At 45.0% G+C, this 25,022-nt stretch overlaps 1 protein-coding gene across 1 annotated transcript in view; it reads right to left on the bottom strand.

The window, feature by feature from the left end:
• Window positions 1-3,435: 3,435 nt before the first annotated feature.
• IL17RD (interleukin 17 receptor D) overlaps window positions 3,436-25,022 on the bottom strand; it is a 66,422-nt gene continuing 44,835 nt past the window's right edge. The window contains exons 4-13 of the mRNA XM_082637444.1: window positions 21,196-21,314; window positions 20,563-20,683; window positions 18,307-18,351; window positions 18,070-18,221; window positions 16,765-16,830; window positions 15,850-15,904; window positions 15,049-15,159; window positions 14,078-14,262; window positions 10,771-11,707; window positions 3,436-9,808 (exon numbers count right to left, since the gene is read on the bottom strand). Coding sequence (XP_082493570.1) covers window positions 9,696-9,808; window positions 10,771-11,707; window positions 14,078-14,262; window positions 15,049-15,159; window positions 15,850-15,904; window positions 16,765-16,830; window positions 18,070-18,221; window positions 18,307-18,351; window positions 20,563-20,683; window positions 21,196-21,314 — 1,904 coding nt within the window. The 3' untranslated portion in view covers window positions 3,436-9,695. The remainder of the gene's footprint in view (window positions 9,809-10,770; window positions 11,708-14,077; window positions 14,263-15,048; window positions 15,160-15,849; window positions 15,905-16,764; window positions 16,831-18,069; window positions 18,222-18,306; window positions 18,352-20,562; window positions 20,684-21,195; window positions 21,315-25,022) is intronic.

Genomic DNA, 25,022 nt, shown 5'->3' with positions numbered 1-25,022 from the left:
CCATAAGGCAGGTGCATTTTTACCCCCATTTGACAGATGAGGAAACTGAGGACTGGGGAGATGAGGTGACTTGCCCCAGTGACTGATCAGTGGTAGGGCTGGGGTCCCAAGCTGGTTAAAGAAGTAGAATCCAAGTCTAACCTAGGTGGAAGGCTTAGGCAAGGGGCACAGCCTGCCCTCAAGGAGCAGTCGTACTAGTGAGCAAGAGGGTCTGGCACATAATCACAGGAGCTGTTCCGGAAGGCATATGACAGGACCTGGACTAGGGCGGACAGTGGTCAAGGAAGGTTTGACTGCAAAGGAGGGCTGGAGACCTAGAAAAGAAGAGACAGGCAGAAGAAACAGCCTGGGGAAAATGACCCAGGGCAGGACTATACGAGTGAGGAATTTCAAATTCTGCTATGGCTATAGAGAAGAAAGAGACACACAGAGAAAAGAGGTTGGCAAGGGGCCAGGTAATAACTTTGCGGTTTACCTCCAGAGCTATTGGCAGTTTCAAGCAGGGAGTGACAGCTGATCAAGTAGCCATCTCCTGTGAGGGTCACAGCCCATTGCCCTGCATAACTGAGTCCTCCAGGAGACAGGAGCTCCACTCCCATCACCTAGCAAATCTGCTACCTAGACCAGGGCTGAGGGAGACACTTAGGGGATCACACTTTATAACTGTACACTCCTAACCTGCCCCAGGTGAGCACATCCCCAAAGGCAGGGGTGCTCACTGTGTACTAGGCTCTGTGCCCAGAACTCTACTTGGCTTCACATTCAAGCCTCACATCAACCCGATTAGGTACTGAGATTACTTACTTCCCAGATGTGGAAACTAAGTCCTAATCAGGTCAAGTGACCCACTCAGGGTCACACAGAAAGTAGCCGACTGAGATCTAAGTTCAGGGTGCCTGAGACCAAAGCCCTGCTTTAATCACAATGATTTTAAAAATCATGCCAATAATAATGCACGTTTATACACACGTGTGCAGGATTTTCAAGGACATCAAACTTCAGGTACACTAACCAAAGGTACGACCTGCTTGTATTTGCATTCTGTCACCAGGCATGCTTCGGCCTTTCTTTGCTCTGAGTTCTCCCTGGCCTGGCCTGGCCTGGTGGGAAACGTCTATGGTTTGTCTGGAAGCTGACATCTGCCCACTCCCTGGAATGTTTCTGACCAGCAAGAGCAGGAAAGACCAGGAAGAGCCGTCCTCATCCTGGAGGACCATTACTTTATCTCTGCCCCCCTCCGGCTTCTAAAACTTGGAAAATTCCCCTGAGCACGAATTGATAGTCAGTTAGAGAAACAATCCCTGCTTTTGTTCACATCCAGAGCAGGGCGTGGTCATCTGGTACAGGGACCTTGAAGCAGCAAGTTCAGAAAAATGTCTGTCTCTATAGGGGCTGAAAGATGACCAGGGAAAATGGAGCCTGGTAAATGGGACATTAGCAGATCTGAGTACACAGTCAACTGTCACGGGCTATGTACAGTCAACTGTCACAGGCTCTGTACAGTCAACTATTAAGAAGCCCAGGGTTCCTGCCTCACTTTAATTTTGCTAGGCGCACCTCCCCCTCCCCAAGCCCCATCCCTTCCTCCCAAAACAGTCAGATGCAGACCCACGCTCTTCTCTTAGGGGAAACAGATGATTTAACTTCGCACTTGACAAAATCCCTGGGCTGAAGCTCCCATCAACAGGGAATTGTCTCCCACCCATGTCCATATGGCCCCCAAATAGCCCAAGACCTGCTCTTCCGCAAAATGAATAATAGCCACTATTGACCATGTGTCTAGCACTTCCCAAGCATGGCCATGGGTGCTTTATAGACCCCAGCTCATTTAAGCTTCACAATAAGCCAATGTGGTGGGTATTAGTCTCATCCTACAGATGAAAAAACTGAGACTCAGAGCAATTAGGTGATTTGCCCACAGTTCCATACTTATAAAGAGGTGGAGTCAAGATGGCAGGGATCATGTATATCTTATTCATTACTGTGTCCCCAGTACACTCTTTAGGCTCTCAAATACAGTAAATATTGTCAAAAGATTTTGTCACCTATAAATGTGAAAGATGGTGTAAAACCCCTCCAGAAAAGAGGCCAGGGAGCCAAGCCCACTGATCTTGCATTATTTTTCCTTAATCTCAAAGATGAGATTTACATTTTATCTCATTGCAAAAGGCCTTACCCCATGTTTGTATCCCTCCCTCCCTCCACTGCATCCTCTATCTATCCTATTCTTGGACCACTTCTGATTCTGCTCCTGTAGACAGAGAGGACAGGGTATGCTGGGGGTAGGGGTAGAAAACAAATATTTATTAAGGACTCACTATGCCTAAGACAGTGAAGATATAATTTATGTCTCCTTCCTCATCCACCTGCTTAGCTTATTGCCTGTAGTCTCTTATTCAACTAAACCAAAATTAAAAATGTTTTCTAACTAAAGCCTGCAAGGGGAAGCTGGTCTTTGCTACCCCTAAAGTTTGCATTTCTAAAACAAAGTAAATAAAACCAGTGGTGAGGTCCCAGAAATGTTGGCAATTTTAAGAACCCTAAACAGCTGTAAAAATGGACTCTGCTTTCTAATACCATGGTAAAAATTAGGGCTTCTTGTGCTATCCAAAGAGGATTATTTTTCCCCACTAACAGAAAAGAGGAATTCACTTACTGCAGTATCTGCCTAATGAGATTCTTCCAATGGAGTCCTTTTAGATCCATCTGCTTAACCTCTAAACCAGATTTACTCTCAACATTTGGACTGAGGAGGAAACCAATTCACTGTAACTTGCTACTCAAGGTTCGTTCTTCTCCTTATACATTATGTTGAGAAACGGTATAGCCCATTGATTAGGAGTAAGGATGATTCAATCAGACGTATGAATCCCAGTGCTGCTGACTTCTTCTTTGTGCCCTCGGCAAAGCTACCCAATTCTGGGCCTCAGAATCTCAAAAATGAGACCCCAAAGTTGATGTACACCAAGAATTTAACTTACAGAGCACTGGGCGCACAGGAGATGAGAGAACTTCTGTCGGAAGAATGCACAGGCACCTTCTTCTTTCTGAATGACAGGAAATTTGTGGCTCCCAAATTTCAGTGTCCGTCAACTTCTTTTCAAATTTCTGCAAAGAAAGTCCATTGTTCTGAGAGTCAAATGTCTCCTTGAGGTAAGTATCCCTGTCCCTGCTCCAGACGCCATGGAGACAACAGGCACCTGCCCAATGGAGGGGGCGGTAAAGGGTCAAGGGCAGCAGGTTCACTTTCTCTAAAGTACAAGACAGACCAGCTACCCTGGCCTCCTCACCCTGCATAATCTCCCTCCTTCTCAGAGGGAGAGCCCACAGAACATTGTGCTAGGAATCCCAGCTATTCAGGAAATAGGAAACACGATCTAGAAAAATGAGCCATCACAATCTTAAAACATTTTATTTGATTCAGAAATTCTACGGTACAAAAACATTTTACAAATGTCAGCTGTGGTCTACTATTTACAGAGTTATGTACAAATCAAATAAGATGATAACATTTTCAATGTAAAAATACAGCATACTGCTACAGTCTGCCAGTCAGTGCTCACTACTCCACCAAACCTCACAAAAGAGAAACTTAAAGATGAAACAAAGACAATGGCAATAACCACTGTTCCACAGGCTTTCCCCCCAGAACATAGTAGCAGGGAGCTTCTGCAGTGAAAAACAAAACAAAACAAACCAACAGTGAAAATAGAAGTTACCTACTCTCTAAATGAATACATTTGGTTTTTACAAAAGTTTTTGCTCTCTCCAAACTCACTACATTTTTTTCTTAAGACATAAAAAAAGACTCTTGTTAAAAATAACATACGATTACACATTAGCATCATCCAATTGTAACTTTTCATCTAATGACTGGAGCAGCCAACTTTGTCTATGTCACATACAAACAGAAGATAGCTTCTTTGAATCTTCTCAACTGAAATCGTCTTTGATAAATCATCACATATGCAGTCATAATGGTTTGCTTTTGTCAGACTTCTGCTTGTGCAAACCACAGTGCTTGGTCAATTCAGAGCTATGGCTCCAGCCCTTTAGAAATGGAAAAGCCCTTTGAGGAGTCTGTGGTCCTCGCTGAATTTTGGAGAGGAGCCGAACAGCAGGAGGGAAGACAACTGACCAAAATTCCCAAGAGGTCCTCACTCAACCTCTTAGCAAATTAGCCCTTAGCAACTGCTATTTCACCTGTGGCTAAACTGAAGTCTGCACCAGTTAATAATACTGTGAGTCATGAATTAAAAGTAATGCCTAGAGATACATAAAAATAGAATCCAAAATTGGAAATGAGGGGTGGCTGCCACTCAGAAGGTAAGAGCTGGTCTTGAAGAGTATCTTGAAGAAGCTCAGGAATGACATTAGACACATCAGGAATAAGCACCAAGTGTTTGAACACAAGAGGGGAAAAAAACCCATATATGACAGAAAACTATTGCCAAGAAAAAAAATTGTGGTAATCAACTCACAAAATGAATTCAGGTGATATACCATTTTTTAAAAGTGCCTTTGTATTTTTAAGTAGTAAGAGAAGCAGGGTACATAAGAATTTCTCTGTTAATCCCCATCCTGAGCTTGGCCTTCACAAGGCACCAATGTGAATAAGGCACCACCTTCTATTTGGGCAACTAAACTGAGTGTGAAGCTGAGAAACAGAAGAGCAGTGAAAATTATTAAGCCCTTGGAAAACGAGCTGTGAGGAACGAGTAGGGGTGGGATTATTTATCACTGAAGTAAAAACACCAGAGCGATGACTTCACTGTGGTTTTCAAATACACGGAAGGTGACCAGCTGTTCTTTTCCCACTACATGCTGAACAAAGGAAGGCTGGTTTGAATTTCTATAAGGAAGATGTACAAAGAACTATCTGATCAGCAGGGTAGGTTACAGACTCTCCTTCACTGAAAATCCAGAATCCCATCCACAGCCACATGTCTGAAATAATTCATGCACAGCCCTGTCTGACACCAGGGGGGTACATGCCAGATAATTCAAACTTTCTGTCACCCACAAAGCTCTGAAATCGGAATCAAAGCTATTGGCTTACAATCAGACTTCTTTTTATTTTCACCCTGACCCTGGAAAGGAGGTGATATAGCGAGGATGACCCAACACCCATAAGGACTCTAACTGATATCTCCGTATACTGTTGCACACCTCCAAAACAGATCAATTCACAGATCATTTAAAACAGAAGACAAAGCATACCTGGCTCTAGTGGACACTCAGGATTCCTCGCCCTACCTTCACAATGCCTGCTTTCCTTATTAGGTCTTGGCTTAAGCTCAGAATTACACATCATCTAAAACAGTGATTAAGCCAAGAGCTAAAACTATAAATAAGGTCCTTCAGGTTGTGGAGTTTAAATGAAATTGCTCCAAGTGTCATATTTGTTAAATTGGGAGAACACAAAGCTGATTTTGAAATTAACAACTGGCTTGCCTTTTTCTTAAGACATCATGAAGTGTGAAGAAGCAATCAAAAGATTTCAAATATATTCACAATCATATCAAATTTCTTTAGGGGAGCAGTGGGTAAAAAAAGCAATCTAGCTCCCGGCTGCATTTAGTAAGAGCATTTTCTGGTGGCACCAGACATCTGTAATTACCATGGATGCCTTTCTTTTCAAATCTTATAAGTAGAGGGGGCAAACTGACAGCTATCGGGCCAAATCAGGTCCACCCATCTGTTCCATTGGGCCTGAATTCAATTTAAAATTTTGTTTTTAATTTAGTTGTCAATACTAAAAAAAAATCAGAATTTTTCAGGTAAACATCCAGATTCTCAGGTTCTCTTGAAAAATGGGACAATCAGGAAACACTGCATGGTCACAAGTGACTGGACTGGCTGCTCCCTGCAGGTGGGACAGAGGGTGTCCATTTGCCACAGTCCCCACTATGCCCTATTGTCTCTCTGACACCGAGAGAGCATGTCACTGTCATTTATCATTACACCTTATTTATCATAACACTTGCTACAGTGGGGCCCCCTGAAGGAACAGCATCTGTTAAATAAGAGCAGCACTCTTTACCAACAATATAAAAAAGAAAAGGCTAATAATCTTCTCATTGGCATTGTCCACCTCCCTCCAATAAAGACCCAAAGAGCCAAATTAGTGTTGAGGTGCTTGGGGACTGCAGGGTTTTCTCTCTTTAGGGAGAAAAGTGTGACATTTCTTCTCCGGGAATAAAATAGCCTTTTCCTTCCTTTGTCTCTTTTAAAGGAAAAGATACTCAACTCTGAAAAAAGGAGAAGTTCTGAAAATCACATAACCCCACAACTTTGGGGGAACAGTTTTCCTGTTTATCTGTGCTTAAATGAGGTAACCTGAGACTAGGGTTTTTTTTAAATGACACTAGTAGCTATAAAGTAGCATGACTAAACTGTGACAAACATACATGAACTTAAATTACTATACATTGATTCCAACGATGTCATCATTGCCTAGGACATTTTTTGAACTTCTGATCTGGGACTGTCCTCAGTTATTATTAATATGTCAACCAAAAACTCTGATGATTTACTGCCCCATCTCATTTGGGGCTCAAAATACTATTACCTGGCTGGGTCACCCACCTAAGTACCTGGGCCTGGACCTGAATGACTTCTCATTCTCTCCGGAGATCGATATGCCTCAAAGGCCCAGAACTCAGCCCTCTAGAGGACTCCTGCCCCAGTATGACTGGGCTGGGCCCATCCAGGTAGTCCCTGTTGCTTGTAGCTGACCTGAGAGAAGAACATACCTTTTCCTGGGCTTTCACCTCCTTGGTCACTCTCTTAGCAAAGCTGACTGTGTCAAATGCTAATGTGTCAGATACGTCAGATGTGTAGGGCATTGGTGAGTTAAGATAAACAACTAGCTCCCTAACTTCAACTACCTGCACTGGTCTCCTGTACAGAGGACACCATCAGAGCCACAGAGCCTTTTACTCTCAGGATGAAGGCCTTTCATTAAGATCATCCCTATATTCTAGTTCTTGTTTCCCCAATGTCTAAAAGCCTGTGACTTGGCAGAACCTTTATCTGAATTCTGTCTTATCATTTTCACTGTCCACTCCATTTGTGAGTCAAAAATGCAGCTCTGCTTAAAATAAATGTTTTATTCGCAGCATGAGATGGGAGGGTTAAAAAAAAAAGTGAAACTAATATGGCAAAACCAGGAAGTTGAACTTCTCAACTATTCAGATTTGGGCATTTATGCTGTCATTTCAATACTTGGTAAAATAGAGTTTGAGGGGCTTCCCTGGTGGCGCAGTGGTTGAGAGTCCGCCTGCCGATGCAGGGGACACAGGTTCGTGCCCCGGTCCGGGAAGATCCCACATGCCGTGGAGCAGCTGGGCCTGTGGGCCGTGGCCACTGGGCCTGCGCATCCGGAGCCTGTGCTCCGCGGCGGGAGAGGCCACAGCGGTGAGAGGCCCGCGTACCGCAAAAAAAAAAAAAAAAAAAAAGAGTTTGATTCTGCTGAACATCACAATCATTTGTATTTCAAAATAAGTACCCAAACCCTAAATCCAAACTAAAGCATCACCTGATTTTGGGACTATCACAATTTTCCCTTCTATTTTCATAATAAGTGAGCTTATTTAGCAAGCTCGCTGCCCACGCTCATGGAGCCCAGTTGATGTTTCCTCTCCAGTCCTCCACACTGTCCCTGGGGCCACTTTCTCAGAGATGCCTCCTTTCATGTGCAAAGTTGAGTATCCATCCTAAGGCAGCACCTAATGGTTCCTTTGGGGCATGCACCATTTCTTGGCTTCAATAAGAAATCACTCTGAAAATGTTCCAAAGTGAATTTTCGTACATTAATAGGACTGACCAATCTCCTTCACAGAACATATGCCAACAATGGAATGACAGGACAGTCACGTGTGGGCAGGAGCTCTGTGCTCATCTCAGATTCCACGGTGACAACATGGAACATCTCTTCTCCAACAAGATGCCTGGTTTTATGGGGGAGACAGTTCTGCAGCCCACTTGTCTCTCCCTCAGAGCAGCTGCAGGAAACTTGATGCCAGAGAACAGACAAGCACGTTCTTTTCCCAAGAAGCTGCCAGCTGCCTTTACAGAGCACGGAGTGTGGCATTTGCATCAAAGATAAACGCAAACTTCTTCTTTCCATCAGGGGGGCAAACCTTCCCTTCCCCACCTGCTGGGCATGAGCCTGGAAGGAAAAGTCCTGCCCTCTCTACTTCCCATCCGGCCTTGGGATGTTTCTCAGTGTCCCCGCTTAACACTGGTCCTATATGGTGAAGCAGTGAAAACCAGGGTCCCTGGTAGGGGTGCTGAGAAAACAGGGTGCCAAAATCCAGCAGCATCTATGAAAAAGGTGGAAAAAGACACTCACTCCCCCTCAAGGTCACGGGGAGGAGGAGGGAACAAGTATTTTCCCTTTGGAAACAAAAATTCTGTACAGAAGTCATTCATAAAAACAGAACATTTACTTCTCCTTTTTAAAGCAAATTCTTTCCTCTTAAGTTCTCAATACCTATTTTTGGCAGAATGGAGCACAAGGGACAAATCTTTCATTGGGTAAGTACAACAAAAACAAAGTGAAAACTGATTCACAGGCTGGGCTGTGGGGGGGAGTACTTTAAGATTCAAGAATTTAATGATTTCAGGTCCCATGTCTTCCAAAGAGCATACTCATCTTTGTAACAATCCCTTCCTTTTCACCTTCTTAAAAAGAGGTTTGTCATTAGTCAAAACAGGTTCAGCAGATTAAGTGACTACCACCTCCACCTACTGCCGTATGTCAGTGGATTCGGACCCCTAACATTCCGGACACAGCTTTAGACCAGAGGCCAACCAAAGCAAAAATTACAACTTCCAGTAATACAGCCCAGTTGGGTATCAGTCTCTTAAAAATAAACTTCCAGGCACCAACATCTGAGATTCAGCACAGTAAATATAACCACGGGAAACCTCGCAGGGAGATCTGGCCCCTCCATGATGCCTATTCAGATCAAGATGTGGCCCTGGTGCCTTCTGCACATTGACCAACCCATCTCAGAAAGAACAGTCTACATGGTCAGCCTGGCCCTGCGGCTCCCTCCTCTGCCAGATATGCCACCCGCTAATACATAAAAACTCATTTTTATGAAAGGTGATTGAATATTCAGTCACCTTCTTGACCTTTGACTCAGAGCTTTTTTAACACCCACGGCATTGTAACTGGTATCATAAATTCCACATCAAAGATGGAAAAGAACATCTATAACAACATGGATTCCAGGGAGACTGGCACTTGATTTCCACGGCTGTAGTGGCACCAAAAGTGCTTTTTCCACCAAGCACTTCAAATCAAAGTAGCCAACAGTGAATAGGCGAAGTTTGCACAGATAAATTAAGTCTGAACAATCAGTGTGGGTATTTTCCTGTTTCTCTTTACATGTTTCCTCCCTACCTCTCAGAACTGGCTCTAATCCAGTCTGACCCAACATGGCAAGCTGCTGTCAGACATAATGGACATGCCTTTCAGAGCTCCACATGGTTTCAGAAAACTGGAGACTGCCAATATACCTGGTAGAGAAGAGAGGCAAGGACAGCAAGTACTGGCCAGGACTTCATTCTGAATATCCTTGTAAGAGACCTCAGCTCCAAGTGGGCCACGTACCCAGAGGGACGAGCTGGGGAACCAGAGAGAGGCGGCAGCTAAAGTGGCAATGCTTAGACTCTTCGTTTTGTTACAAAGGAGCGACCGCGTGGAGTTCACCAGTGTAGCTGCAGCAACCGGGTTCTGCTTTGCATGCCCCAGAGGCGAGGAGCTTGGAAGGAAGGGCGGGAGGGTCCTCCTCACCTAAGGAAAGAAGAGAGGGCAGAACCACACGTCATTGCACTTCAGTGGGCTGGACACTCAGGCCAGAACGAAGCTGGATCTGGGTTTGAACCACACACTTTGTACAAGTGAGGCAGGCATCCCAGTCAGCTCAAGACTGGGCATTCGCATCCTGCTAACAGGTTCTAGTTCCCTTAGCTGAGGATACAGGGTTTGCATGCATGACTCCAACTAGTCATAGGCACAGTAAGAGTAGCTCCAGACAGCATCCTGTGAGGGTTCCCTGGGGAAGCAGGCCCTCCTACCTGGAGCCTGTGCTGAGATAGGATGGAGAGAATACTGTGCCCTGTGAACCCCAGGTTCAATACATGTGGCTTTAAAGACTTGGGAAGGTGGGGGTGGTGAACATCACAAGTCCCAACAAAGATACAGGTCCACAGACCCTCATCTGACACCCTTGGGGACCAATGTGTTTGGTTTGGTTTGGTTTTACAGTATTTTTTTTTAAGTCTTTACTGAATTTGTTACAATATTGCTTCTGTTTTGTTCTGGTTTTCTAGGCCACGAGGCATGTGGGATCTTAGCTCCCTGACCAGAGATCTAACCGGCACCCCCTGCATTGGAAGGTGAAGTCTTAACCACTAGACCACCAGGGAAGTCCCGGGCCCAGTGTGTTTTGGCATTCAGATGTTTTCACAGTTTAGAAAGGTGACATAATGAACATACTGTATATTACATAAGATGGTACCAGGCAGCTCACCATAATTTATCAACAGTATTTCTGCAGCTCACACATGTGAACATTCCCATTACCTGGGATCAGTAGAGACTATGCATGGAGTTTTGTTATTTCCCATCGGGCTGCCGAATAAATTTGCACCGAAATTAGCAAAAAGCTTTCCTGGATTTTGGACTCATGGGGCAAGGCCGTGGCGTGCATCAGGAACCCGACCCACCGACCCTCCCGGCTCCGCGCGCCTTACCCAGGCCTGAAGAGGACGACAAGCTCTCCGTCAGCGAAGACGTCTCCGTTTGGTCCGTGGAGAGCCCTTCCATTAGGGGCAGGGACAACTCGGACGAAGGCACGGACGAGTCGTAGATGCCCGAGTCCCGTGGCATGTCTGAGGGGCCGGCGGCTTTCACTGCGTGCAGCAGGGGCCGCAGGACCGCGCTGGCGCCCGGAACGGGCCCGGCCTCCGCGTCTTCGTCCGGGCCGAACTGCGGGCCCTCAGAGTGCGGGTCGGCCGGCGCCCCGGAGCCAGCGGCCTCGGCCTTGAGACAGAAGTCGCTCTCCGGCCCTGGCTTGCACAGGACTTCGTTTAAAACCAAGCCTGAGTCAAACTTCTTCAGAACCGGCTCCCGGTAGCCGAGTGGGGGGAGATGGAAGGGAACAAACTGCTTCTCAAACCAGTCAGGCTCCTCGTCGATAAACTGGTGCATGTTGCAAATGGCGACGTAGAGCGAGCGGCCCGATTTGCTCCGGAAGTAGTTCCTCCTGCTAATGCGTCCGGGGTGCAGCCCCGGCTCCTGGGGGCTGAGGTCCTGGGAATGCAAGTGGGAGCAGAGCTGGGGAACGTGGTCCATGAGTTTGTACTTGGTGCTCAGGTCCAGGACGCCGGGAACGTCTCCCTCGCAGGAATAATCGAAGTAGACGGCGATGAACTTGCTGAGCGCCGTGGATGAGCTCTGCTTGGCTTGGCGGAGCTTCTCAGCGATGGTAGACACCGCCACCAGGAAGAGCTCCCCTTTCCCCGAGCCTCGGGCGCCTCCTTTGTGCTTGTAGTTCTTCTTATCTACGAAGTATTTCATGCCTTTGGAACACACCACGATGATGAACTGGGACTCGTGGATCTTCTGGATGACCCATTCTCTCTGCCCTTCTCTGCAGAGGCTGAAGTCTTCCCACAAGTCCAGAGCGACCTGGAAAGTGAACAGGGAACCTCACTCACCTATACAGCTTAGGGAGTCGAGTGACAAGAATGGGAATGTTACAAGAAGGGCACATCATCTGCCCCAAATCATTACTAGCACTGCTATATGCAGGCTTCGGGTTGCCCAGTTCCAAGGAACAGCTAACATTCCATGGGCGACCATCACACACAGGCCCTCTGTATCATGCCCTCATTTTAGCATAATGTGGGATCGTTACCACTCCCACCCTACAAGTGAAGAGACAGAAGCACAGAGCATCTAGCAACCCACCAAAGTTACGTATCACATGTGGGGCCTTCAACTGACTTATTAGAGTGTGATAGGGAGCATGGAATACAGAGGCAGTGGGCGTGGGTCTATCTGATGAGTGAGGCTGTCTGGATGGGGGCGCAAATCCTGGAGAGAGAGCTGGAAGGTGGTGATAGACGGGTGTGGGTGAGGGATCTCAAAGTGGGCTGGGAAATGGGGTTCAGGTCTGGATGCCAGAGTCACCCACCCATGCTGCTGGCTGACTCAATGACAGAGTGTGACTGACAAAGAGGACCTCCCTGGCCTCTCACACAGCCCCGGGGTCAGCCTGCTGTTTACCAGGTGATCAGTGCATGGAGAGGAAGGTGATGAGCTGCCGTAACATGGCCATTCTGGTTCACTCACTTGGAGTGACCGGCAGCTCTCACCACTTCTCAGTAGTCTACAGGGCCACGTCCCTACAAGGCCCCTACGAGGCCCCTACGAGGCCTTTAACCCCAAGGGGAGGTCTCATAGGGAGTTTGGGGTGGGGCACTGACAAAGAAAAGAACACAAGGTATGCGCGGCCCCTCAGAGGGCTTCACCTTCTCAGACCATCTTCATATGATTCTGCTGAAAACGTCTCGGCAATTGTATCAGCCTCTTTCCTTCTGTAGTTCAGAAATTAACTCTCAGTGCCTATGCCCGAACGTGGCAGCCACAGTCCCTTATGCGGAAGGGGGCTCTGAAATGACTTTGCCTTCCTCTTTTGCTCTAAAGTGTTACCAAGGGAAGAAAGCCCCCAACATCCCTCCAGTTGCTGAAAATAATCCTTAATTGTCTTACATTTTCCTTAGTTCTCACTAACATTATGCATTCTGAAAGCTAACTGGGAATATATACCAAGCACTTTAAAAATGTTCCTATCTGACCCAGCAATTCCATTTCCAGGTATCTACCACTGGAATGGGGCAAAATTGAAATAATGAGATGTTTAACAATTTGAAAAAACTCAATTATGGTGACTCATTAATATGGATCAAGAGTCTGTTTAAAACTGCTGTTTACAGAGAACTGCTAATAGTGTAAAAAGTTACTGCGTGAAGAAACAGAAAAAGATCATTCCAATCCATCCAAAATGCAAAACTATATGTATGAGTTCATCTATGCAGAAAAAGACTGGAAGGAAATACAGCAGTTTTAACTGTGGTTCCTCTATTCTCCAGGTTAAGATTACCATCCATTTTGAAATTTGTCATCCTTTTCTAGATTCCAAATTTTCTATTACACTCATAACTGGAAGGCTTCCCCCCCCCCGCCCCCGAGGCTAGTCACTTACAAAGTAGAGCAGAAGGGTTGTCAGTATCTGAAGACTGTGTGCCACCAGTTTTTCAGTACACAGGCTGATCTGCCAACGTCTAGACCTTCATATATTAGGAAACCCGGCCAGCCTTGTAAACATGCTTAACTGACACTAGGGGACAGCCTCACCATGTGAAGAGAGTCTAAGAAACCCACCAGTCCTCAGTTTCAAAGCACAAATAACTTCCAATTACACAATTATTGTACAATTCTTGCATTTGTAAGAAACAGTGTACCTTCCATGAGAGCTTCAAACTTCACTCTAAAACGAACACTATGACATTATAGAAAAGCTACATATTAACAGCTTAACTCAAGAGAACAGGCAAGAAACCAGAGGAGACCATTTGAGGACTTAACATATTACTGTTTTCCCTTATTAGCCAAACTCCCCCCAAAAGCTGTCTAAACTCGCCTCTTTACTTGCCATTCTTTCTTTGACCCTCCAGTGCTCTCCAGGATGTCTTGAGTGACCTCCTCCCACCAGCCCCATTGCATGCTCCCAGGGCAGCTGCCATTTCCTCCACCATCCTGTCCCCCATTCCCCCGAGGTCTTTTTAATGCTTAAAACACTTCCTGCCAGGTGGGTGCCACTCAAGGCTTTTGAGCAGGAGTATGACAGGGTTAGAACTAAGTGTCAGCAAACATTTAGTGCTGGTGACAGGTAGGCCAGGCTGAAAGAAGAGTGCAAGGCTGACCCTAGTTTGGAAGCTAGGCATTTCGCACATGTCCCGCCCAGAAAAAGAGAAAAGTCTTTAGATTCCTCACCTCACAGCCACAGAAGTCCTGGAGGAAGTAGGCAAAACACTGGACGACGTTCATGTGATTCTGGCCATCTTTACTGGAATAGCAGAGGAAGACCTTGGGCCGTGGCCGGAGCCTCTCCCTGGGAAGTGCTGTGATATACGTGGAGGACTCAGAACTCTCTTCATCTAAATGTGAATATATATTTTCTAAAGTGGAAAAGAAGATAGGGTTGGCGCCCACGAGCAAAGCTCTGTCCTGTTCCCTACGACTCGGGACCTAATGCTGTCTTCAAGAAATAACAGTCACCGTGTCACCTAGAGCACTCCCAGCTCCCTAATTCCACCAGCCCCTTGGGTCACCTCTGGGAATGGGACAGCTAGTTTCTGCAGTGGAGCCAAAAATGGACAAAATTTGTTCTTCACCTGAAATTGACCTCGGGCAAGCCAAGAGCACTGCAGCACCACCCCACCCTCTTGCAACTGAGTGCACCTACTAGATCATTAAGCATCAGCAGAGGTGACCTTCTTTAAAACAAAAAAAACTTTCATTGAAGGTTTTTTTTTTTTGTACAAATTACAAAGGTAAAGTCCATAAATCTTAAGAGTACATCTCAATAAATTTTATCTAAGAATACACCTGTGTAACCGCCACTCAGATTAAGATATATTTCTAAGTTCCCCAGCAGCTTCTCTCCCGACGTCAGACTTTTATAAGTGATAAAGCCCTACCTCTCCCCTTACTCACACCTTTAGTCTTCCTTTATGCTCTTGAATTTACCATCCTGAGTTTAAGAGAACTATGCCTGTCTTTTTAGTGGCTCCTGAGGTTCAAAGTCAAAGTTTTTAATTCTGGGAGCTATAGCAGCCAGGGAACTCACTACATGAGCTGTGTGGCTTCCCCGCCGCCTGCCTGGAGGGACCAAGTGCTCCCGGTCTCCCTCTGTTGGCCCTAGACCTGCCAATATGGGAAGAACACACCACACAAAGATATACCTTGCTGCTTCTTGCGGCACATCACCGTGAAGAGCGTCGCAAATGCCGATATGACAACCAGGGGCACAGTGATGGCAACAGCTCTGATGGGCCCAGCCCACTGGGAATACACTGGGAAATGTCAAAGGGAAGGCTTTTAGACTTCAGCAGTGTAACAGGTTCAAAGAGAAACAATTTTTTTTCATTTTTAAACATAAGCCACATAACAGGTTCTAAGACTCCTTGACCACTTTTCTCTAGTACTGATTTGGTGATTATAAAAGTATTCATTTTAAAAGACTGTAGAAGACAATTCAGTAGTTAGAGTCTGCTGGGACAATAAATACCTCTGAGTGAGAATTTGCCTAGGGAAATCTCCCCTCCCACCACTTTTCTTCTGAGGACAATTGACTATTTATTTCGTCCCAGCAACACACACAACACCCTGGCTTTGATCTTCCGGGCATCAACATTAGGGTAGAAGGAAAGCCAGATTTGATGGAATATCATTTAAGAGTGAGGCTCTCAAGGGCTTCCCTGGTGGCGCAGTGGTTGAGAGCCCGCCTGCCGATAGAGGAGACACGGGTTTGTGCCCCGGTCCAGGAAGATCCCACATGCCGCGGAGCGGCTGGGCCTGCCTGCGCTCCGCAACGGGAGAGGCCACAACAGTGAGAAGCCCGCATACCACAAAAAAAAAAAAAAAAAAGAGTGAGGAGCTCAAGTGTTTTCTTTTTGTAAACCATGAAGTACAGAAAGTATCAAATACCTTGGTCCACTCTGTAGTCCAGAGGCAGCATTTCCAATAAACAAACAAAATCTTACCTGGTTTTAAGGCATAATGCATCACTTTTCTTGTCATATTAGTGTCATCCACCAGCTGCAAAACAGAGGATGCTGTATTACTTTTTTAAGTGATAGCATCTCAACAGATTTCATTCATTCTTCCATCTGTGGGCAGTGGGGCGAGGGAGAGGAGAGCTGCTGCGGTCTGTGATCATTTTCAAGCTGAGATTAGATATTAATAGTCAGATACATCTCTATATACACCAACCAATACTAATACATATAGGATGGATAGACAACAAAGTCCTACTATATAGCACAGAGAACTATATTCAATATCCTGTGATAAACCGTAATGGAAAAGAATATGAAAAAGAATATAGGGACTTCCCTGGTGGTCCAGTGGTTAAGACTCCATCTTCCAAGGCAGGGGATGCCGGTTCAATCCCTGGTCGGGGAACTAAGATCCCACACGCCGCGGGGCAACTAAGCCCACAACTACTGAGCCTGCACACCTCAACTAGAGAGGTCGCATGCCGCAACTACAGGGCCCATGCGCTCTGGAGCCCGTGAGAGACGCTCACATGCCACAATGAAAGATCCCACGTGCCGCAACTAAGACCCAACTCAGCCAATAAATGAATAAATGAATGAATGAATGAATAAATAAATAAGTAAATAAGAATATATAGGGAATTCCCTGGCGGTCCAGTGTTTGGGGCTCCATGCTTCCACTGCAGGGGGCGTGGGTTCAATCCCTGGTAAGGGAACTAAGATCCCACCCGCCATGCAGCATAGCCAAAAAATTCTTTTTAATTAAAAAAAAGAATATATATATTTATAACTGAGTCACTTTGCTGTACAACAAAAATTAACACAATATTGTAAATCAACTATATTTCAATAAAATTTAAAAAGAATAAAAATAATAGGGCTTTCTTGAGTTGTACGTACCTCAATTATATAATCCCCAGGAGATACATTTTGAAGGAGGCAGCTGGTTGTCTCTGTGTTTTGCTCCTGCAAAGAAACAAATAACACTTTAAAACTTTCTTCTTAGATAAAGGTCATCGGGATCCCTCTCTTCTGTCCTAGAACTGAAGAAGACTTGCCACCAGTTTCAATCATGTTTTCAGAAGATGTCAGTTGGAACAGAAAGCAACTGTGCTTATCTGCCAGGGTACCTGAACTTCATTTTGATAAAAGGCCCAGGAGAGCCTGGGACCCCTGTCATATTCTATGCTTGGCTGGTGGTGCCCTGAGCAGCAATTTTTTATTTGAAGACAAAGAAACCAATTAGGATGCCTTTTACTTAATAAAAGGATGCGGAAAGAAACTACACTTCCATGTTTGTGCATATTTTATTTGCCATAATTTTAACTTGAGCGGAAGGTCAGTGACTGAGGTGAGAGCCAGCAGGAAAACAAAACTCGACACACAGGAGGAGCACGTCTACTTCTGCCACTATGACCAAAAACCTCGCTTGGTGCTCTCATGGGGTAATCTAGCAGTCTTGTGAACTTCCATGAAATATTCCCCCCCACCACCACCACCTCTAGTTTAAGAACTTGGTTACTGAATTTCTACTTCACCTTGGCCTCTTTGTAAAATCACTAGCCACTGACGTGCTAGTGGCTTGGCTCCTAGATGAGGTTTTTCTCACTTACTAGCTGTGAGGCCTTCAGCAGCAGTTCAGGTGACCTCCCTGGGCCACAGGTTCCCCAGCTCTAAAGTGGGGATAATAGCATCCTTTGTTCCATTGAGCTGTAAGGATTCAATGACCACAAAGCTTGGTAACTGGCACACAGTAAGCACCTGATTCATGCTTAAAATATGGAAGAACAGGGACTTCCCTGATGGTGCAGCGGATAAGACTCCACGCTCCCAGTGCAGGGGGCCCGGGTTCGATCCCTGGTCAGGGAACTAGATCCTGCATGCTAAAACTAAGACCTGGCACAGCCAAATAAATAAATATTAAAAATTAAAATATAGAATAGACCACAACTACTTCATTGTTTCAGTTCCTTGGTAATACTTTATCTGCTACATCTCCACTGGGACAGCTAGGGTAGAGATAACTAGGGAGTGAGGGATGACTCAGGATGGCCCTGAGACGCACCCAGTGATAACATTTTGGAGTATCTACCGACAGCTCAGAATCCACAAAGCCTAATGTTCACATTGAACCATCCAAATTCCAGGGCCCTAAGGGTCATTTTAAAACACAGAGTATTCCTTTATGCACACCTAGCAGCTCACCTGTTTACAGGTCTTTCGCTTGAAGGGTCCTTCGTGCTTGAGCTTATAATGAAGATAGAAGAAACGGAAGCCAAAGGCATGGGGTGCGTGGTCGAAGGACACCTGCATGTCTGAACCGTGCTGGGTGATGTTGAGGTTCCGAGGCTTCCAGACTGGGAGGAGGAAGGACCAGAGTGAGCACCCCGAGGCTGCCCTGACACCACTAGAGACTTGACAAACAAGGACAGCTATACTTACAGGGTTTACAGGCCAGGTTGTCCGGCTGCAATAGCAGGTCACAGGCTATTAAGAAAGATGCATATTTTTAGTTTTAGTACAGTTTAACATTTTCCTCATCCAACAATTCAATACAATATAAATATATGGCACTGGGTATTGCTGGAAAGAATGTAAAATGCATCAACTGCAGCAACTCAACAGTGATTTTCAGTATAGCTCAGTTGTATCTTATGAAAATTTGAACTGTATAATATAAAGTATTAATGCAGTTCACTTTATGCCACATAAATGGAAACAATATGAAAGTCAGCCAGATTTTAAAAGCTTCTTAAGCATTAGATAATCTCAAGGCCAAAGGCAGCGAGACCTGTGTTCATGCTTCTGCCCCATGGGGGCTCTGTTTTAGCTGTAGACAGAAATAATGCCAGCCCCTGTCCCAGCAACTGTAGACTGATTAGGCACAAGAGAACTTTAGAGTGATCCTGATAATTTATCTTGAGGTTATTTTAACCTTAGCTAGCACTCTAACTTTTGATGGAATATTTTTGATGGAATCTTTTTGATGGAATCTAAAAATGACATTCAGGCATCTACTAAGTAGTAGCAACAGTACTGAAAACCAGGCAGCAAAGGCAGTAGCTTTGAAATAGGATTTAAATGCGATAAAAACACAAGAGAGGTGCTATATGCCATGTTGCTAACCCAGGGAGAACCGTCTGGAAAATGATCTTACAATGCCAAGAAAATCAAAGGCAGCATCAAGGTCACAATGCACTGAAATGGTGATAAATGCACCACCTGCCTCACCCCAAAATAGACATTGATTCCAATAAGGAAAATTAAATCTTAAAGTAGGCGAGTTTTGATTTAAGCAAGCTTTCCATAAACACATTCTTTGAATCCTCTATCTGGTTGTTATGTGTAAGACATTGAAAGACGCTATAAAATGTACATGGTCTCTGCCCTGTGGAATCTTATTTTAACTAAGAAAATGAAATCAACTGTTATGAAATGACTTTGCTGCATAGAAAACAATCACAGTTTAAAAAAAAAAGAAAAGAAGAAAACAACCAGAGTAAGAATTCTGCAAAGGGAAGCATGGATGTAGGCTGGCGTTGAGAACAAAGACATCACAGAGGGATGAGGACGGCAAGCAGGCCACATAGGAGGGGGTGTCAGATTGGACAACCATCCAAGGCCTGGAAAGACGGACCAAGAAGGCAAGAGGGAAACACTGGGGTCCAGAATGCCTGGGCACCAAATTCATCAGCAATTCAGGCTGATGAAAGGCACACCACACCGTGTGCAGAACAGATGGAAAAGGAGAGCCAGACAGAGAAGGGAATCCAGCATGGTTGGCTTGAGAGTGTGTACGCTCGAGTCAGGCTCCTTGGGGTTCAAATCCCAGCTCCCAACAGGCCCTTTAACCTCTCTATGTGTGATTCCACATCTAATAAGTGGGGATGGTAAGATTAAATTCTTTGGAGGGTTGTTATGGAGGTAAACGGCATTACTATTTGGAAAATGTTTAGAACAGAGCATTAATATTTGGAAAGCATTTATTTAACATAGATGTTAAATAAATAAACTTTCTAGAACGAGGTAACCTCAGGGATACTGCTTAATTTTCTTAATCTAATCCTGAAAATGACAGGCAATCACTCACAGAGGCCAACCTCCTGATGACAGGTACACCATAGAATCATTTCATGCTCTACCCTTTACCTTGAAATCAACTTATATTTTTTATTCCGTTTTTTTAAAATCAAAGTATTTTAATACATGGCTATCTTACAGCACCTTCAAAAAAATCAACCACCATGTCTACTCCAGAACAAGCCAGGAATGGGTGTCTCCGGTTAGATGCACACTGTCTGGGCCAAATCTTAATTCTAAAAATTGCTTTTCTGGGGCTTCCCTGGTGGCGCAGTGGTTGAGAGTCTGCCTGCCGATGCAGAGGACACGGGTTCGTGCCCCAGTCCGGGAGGATCCCACATGCCATGGAGCGGCTGGGCCCGTGAGCCATGGCCGCTGAGCCTGTGCGTCCGGAGCCTGTGCTCCACAACAGGAGAGGCCACAATGGTGAGAGGCCTGCATACCGCAAAAAAATTTAAAAAAATAAAATAAAAATTGCTTTTCTGGATGCTTTTTCTCTTCCCCATGCTAGTTTCATACTAGTATTTCATGTGCTCTTGAACACATCTCTGTCAAAAAGTCATTAAAAGCAGGAGAAATGTCTCCCCACGGGAAACAGGCAGGAAAGACCATACTCACTGCGGGTTCTGAAGAAGAAAGGGTGATAATTGCTTTCATTTTTAATGGAAGGAAAAGGGACAATCTTTACAAAGTAATCTGTTTCAAATTTCATATTCAGGAAAGGTTGAGATTCCACTCCCTAAAAGGAAACAAAAATACACGTGATGTCACGGAGAAATCACCCACCCCTCCACCTACAGGTGAGAGCTCCGGTCTGCCCTGACGGTCATGCAGACACAGTTCTAGGGCTGGGGGACGTGTTGCGGGGGGGAAGGAGGAAGTCCAGAAAGTTTCCTTTCTGGACCAAGTTTAGGTTTGGACCCCTAACTGAAAAGGAAGATGGGCACCGCTGTCTGTTCTTTGGCAATGAAGCTGTGGCACAAAGTTGGTGGGGAGGAGCCTACATCCACTCCTGAAGGCTCAAAGCCACCTTCCAGGACTGCTGCTCCAGCGTGTAACCCGAGAGGTGTGTTTGTTTACCACCAAGAGGTGCTGGAGGGTTTCTAGGAGTGCAGAGCAGGATCGCCCACCTTGGCAGGTGGGGTGGACCCCACAGCCCCTTCTCCTCCAGTTTCACAGGCTTTCAATAGACCATTCAGCCCCCAGAACAATGGTGTGTCTTCAGGAGCACATTCCCCGCGTGTGACTTACAGCTCGTTTGAAGCTACTGTTGAGCTGCTTCGGGTCCTTTAGAATCAGTTGTTGGCACTGTCTTCCCTCTGACTTCAGCTCCTCCAGTATTACCCGAAATCCTTTTAGGAATTCGATGCCTAAGCAAAGCAGAATGCTTTTATTAAAAGTGGACCTAATTACTTCTGAACGCACTTCCCTTCCTCCAAGATTACCATCCTCTCCACCTACACAACAGAGTTAAAGGAATTCTAACTCTAGCCGGAATATCTGAGCTTACAGAAAGGAAAAATAAATACCCTGCATTCCTCTGGTACAGGCCAGGTGATTTTCTCTGTCCCACCACTACTAATTAATAAATCTCTCATCCAGCCAGCCAGTGCACAAACACCCATTGCCTCTATGACATTAGGGTTCATATATTTAGACTCAAGTCACAATTGATCATAAAAGTCTGCAGTGGAATATATAATTTCTAGGTCATTAAACAAGGTGTATTCAGCTGATGATCATTCCCAATGCTGACCAGGGACTCCCCCAAACCATGTTTCAAATACTTTCCGTTTTAGTCCTATATTTGCTTGCATGTTTCACTGAGCAACCGAGAAAATTCCCAACAAAGTGTGTGTCTGCACACAAGGGGTTCCTAGGCTTGAGATTAAATAGTTTAGGAGAATGCCTATGTGAGTTACAAAGCGGTTCTTGCTCTAATCATGCCTGAAAGGCCGACACCCAAGAGCTGCCCAGTGTGTGCTCTTCATACAGCCCTCAGAGGCCCCGAGACGCCCACAGCGCCGCTGAAAGGCACCGGCCCAGCCTCCCGCCACCTGAGCTTCCCCTGCTGCACGTCCAACTAGCTGCTTTCAAAAGGATTAAGCTCTGATGGCCACGAGAGCCGGTACTGGGGCTTCGTATCCCATGGAGACTGGAGTGGTCCAACTGCAGCTGGAGCTCCCCGAAGCCGGCCTCAATTGGTGAGATATCGATTTCGCATTCTTTCGGAACACTAGACAAGGAGACATTTTCAACCCTTCCCCTCCCAGGGCAAGAATAATTACACAGGAAGCAATTAACCAGGTGGGAAAATTATCAATGGCAAAGGCCAGGGAAATCTTTTTCTCTTTCGAATAGGTTCTCCAATCCTGTAATTATTTAATGAAGAGCACATATTTTATGGTGGGAAAGGCAAAGGAGCTACAATTAGAGCTTCGCCATTTAGGGGGTCAGAGGACAGAGTGTGCAAGTGCGGACCCTGCCATGTTGTATTATTTCAAGTACAAAGCTTCCTGCGGGGCTGAGTGCTGGCTGATCCACAGTCCGAGATTCACACATGCTGACAAGATCTAAGGCTTTTGACCAGCAACTATTTAGTAGCTCTCACAGGAACTTGTCTTTTGAGATCCCCCCTTCCCCCCAAAGATTTCTGAACAAATCCTTATTATTTATACTAAGATTTAATTCATGCAATGTCCCCAGAACTGTTTAACAAAAGCCAGGTGATTAATATGATTATAAGACTGTACATCTCACAATTACATAAAAACTCATCAGCTGGGGTGGGAGTGGATGATTCTAGTTCTTATCTTTAAAAGACCTGCCTAGAAAACCACTATACCAAGTATGGGAGTGGAAGTAGAGGCAGTAAATGTAAATCTTATATCATAGTAACACCTGTATCACAATACTATTAACATCTTGTAGTTATATAATGTTTAGCAATTTTATACGGCAGTTTCCCATAAAAGAACTTACCCATAAAATCCTCACAACCACAGGAGGAAGTATTATTGTCCCCACTTTATAGATGAGGAAGCCAAGGTATACAGACATTAAATGACTTGCCCAGGGTCACAGAGGGATTAAATGGCAGAGATGGGATCAAACCCAGAGTGCTCTTAACCCATGTTTTTCTGTCTCCCAAGGAGTCTCCTTGTTAGAACCTCATAGAAACTGATAGAACCTGTCCAGCCATTCCCACCCACAAACCATCATGCAGAAAAAGCACATCTTTCTGCCTTCACTGTTCCACATTTCCGTTTTCCTCACATCTCTTACTTTCATTCTACAGAGGGAGCCTGCAATGTGTCAGGCCAACCCCTTAACCGTTTAGCCTTATGTTGGAATGACTACTTCTCTCTTATCCACAGAGGATATTTTTCTTTTTAAATGTTAAGGTAATGTTCTTTTTGGAAAACCCATTGGGTTCAGACCCAGCAGTATTTACACGGATTAGTAAATCAGGCCCACAGGTCTGATCCATCCTCCCTGTCTCTGTACTGAATCTGGTTCCTCTGAGATTTATCTCAGTCAGATTAAGAAATTCAGAATTTATTTTACTTTTCCCTCGGTCAGATTTTTTTTTTTTTTTTTGCGATACGCGGGCCTCTCACTGCTGTGGCCTCTCCCGTGGCGGAGCACAGGCTCAGCGGCCATGGCTCACGGGCCCAGATGCTCTGCGGCATGTGGGAGCTTCCCGGACCGGGGCACGAACCCATGCCCCCTGCATCGGCAGGCAGACTCTCAACCACTGCGCCACCAGGGAAGCCCCAGATTTTTTTTTTTTAATTCTAAGATTCGGTGGCAATGTCCAAGGAGCAGACCTGAGGACCAGGTTCTGATGATGATAAAAACAGCCACTGTTTTTTAAGAGCTCTCTTTAGGAATGTACCGTGTGTGTCTCTAATTCTTTTTCTTTTTTCTTTCTTCTTTTTTTTTACTCTTAACAGGTTTATTGAGGCATAGTTGGCATACAATTAATTTCATATTACAGAGAACAATTTCATACACTTTGACATATATGTACACCCATGAAACTGTCATCACAATCAAGATAATGAACTTATCTATCACCTCCCAAGTCTTCCTCATGCCTCTTCAGAGTCCCTCCCACCCCTGTTCACAGGCAATCACCAACCTGCTTTTTGCCACTAAAGCTTTGTTTGTATTTTATTGAATGTGTCATCACTCAGCATGCACTTTTCTGTCTTGCTGATTTCACTCAGAAAAATTACTTTGAAATTCATCCATGTTGTTAGGTATATCACTGTTCCACTACTTTTCATTGCTGGGTAGTGTTCCACTGTATGAATGTACCACAGTTTGTGTATCGGTTCATGTGCTGATGGACATTCAGGTTGTTTCCAGTTTTGGACAATTAAAAACAAAGCTGCTATGAACGTTTGTGTACAAGTCTTTGTATGGACATATGCTTTCCTTTCTCCTGGGTAAATAGTAGTCAAATGGCTGGATCATGTGGTAATGCATGTTTAACTGTTTAGGAAAATACAAAAACGTTTTCCAAAGTGGTTGTGCCATTTTACATTTCCACCCTCAATATTTGTTTTTGGTTTTTTTTTTTTAACTTTTATTGGAGTATAGTTGATTTACAATGTTGTGCTAGTTTCTGCTGTAGAGCAAAGTGAATCAGTTATACATATATCCACTCTTTGTCTCTAAGTCTTACAACAAATCAAGAGGCAGTCATGTACACTTTACAGATGGGGAAGCTGGGGCTCAGCCAGATTTAAATGCTTCTTTTGAAAGGTAGATTCTGGGTTCAAACCCAGGCCCATTTGAACAAATGGGCCCTCCCCAGGTTCCATACTCAACCACCGCATCCTCTCCTGTGTGTCATCAATTCATTAAAGAGGACAAGCAGATGGAACCCTAACCTGGATCTGGCCAGATAATGTGGGTTTGCTCTTTTCTCTTGGTTTGTTTTAGTTTGCTTTTTTTCAGCCCACACAATTTAAATAAAAATTCAATTCGTTGCCAACATTTAAAAATTGTTGATTTCATGGTTTCTCATGAAAACTGGAGTTTTCCTGAAAACACACACAATGTGCCAA

This window comes from Mesoplodon mirus, assembly GCF_964341445.2.
Source record: "Mesoplodon mirus genome assembly, chromosome: 12".
Taxonomy (NCBI): Eukaryota; Metazoa; Chordata; class Mammalia; order Artiodactyla; family Ziphiidae; genus Mesoplodon; species Mesoplodon mirus.
This window is presented reverse-complemented; position numbering and strand designations above follow the sequence as displayed.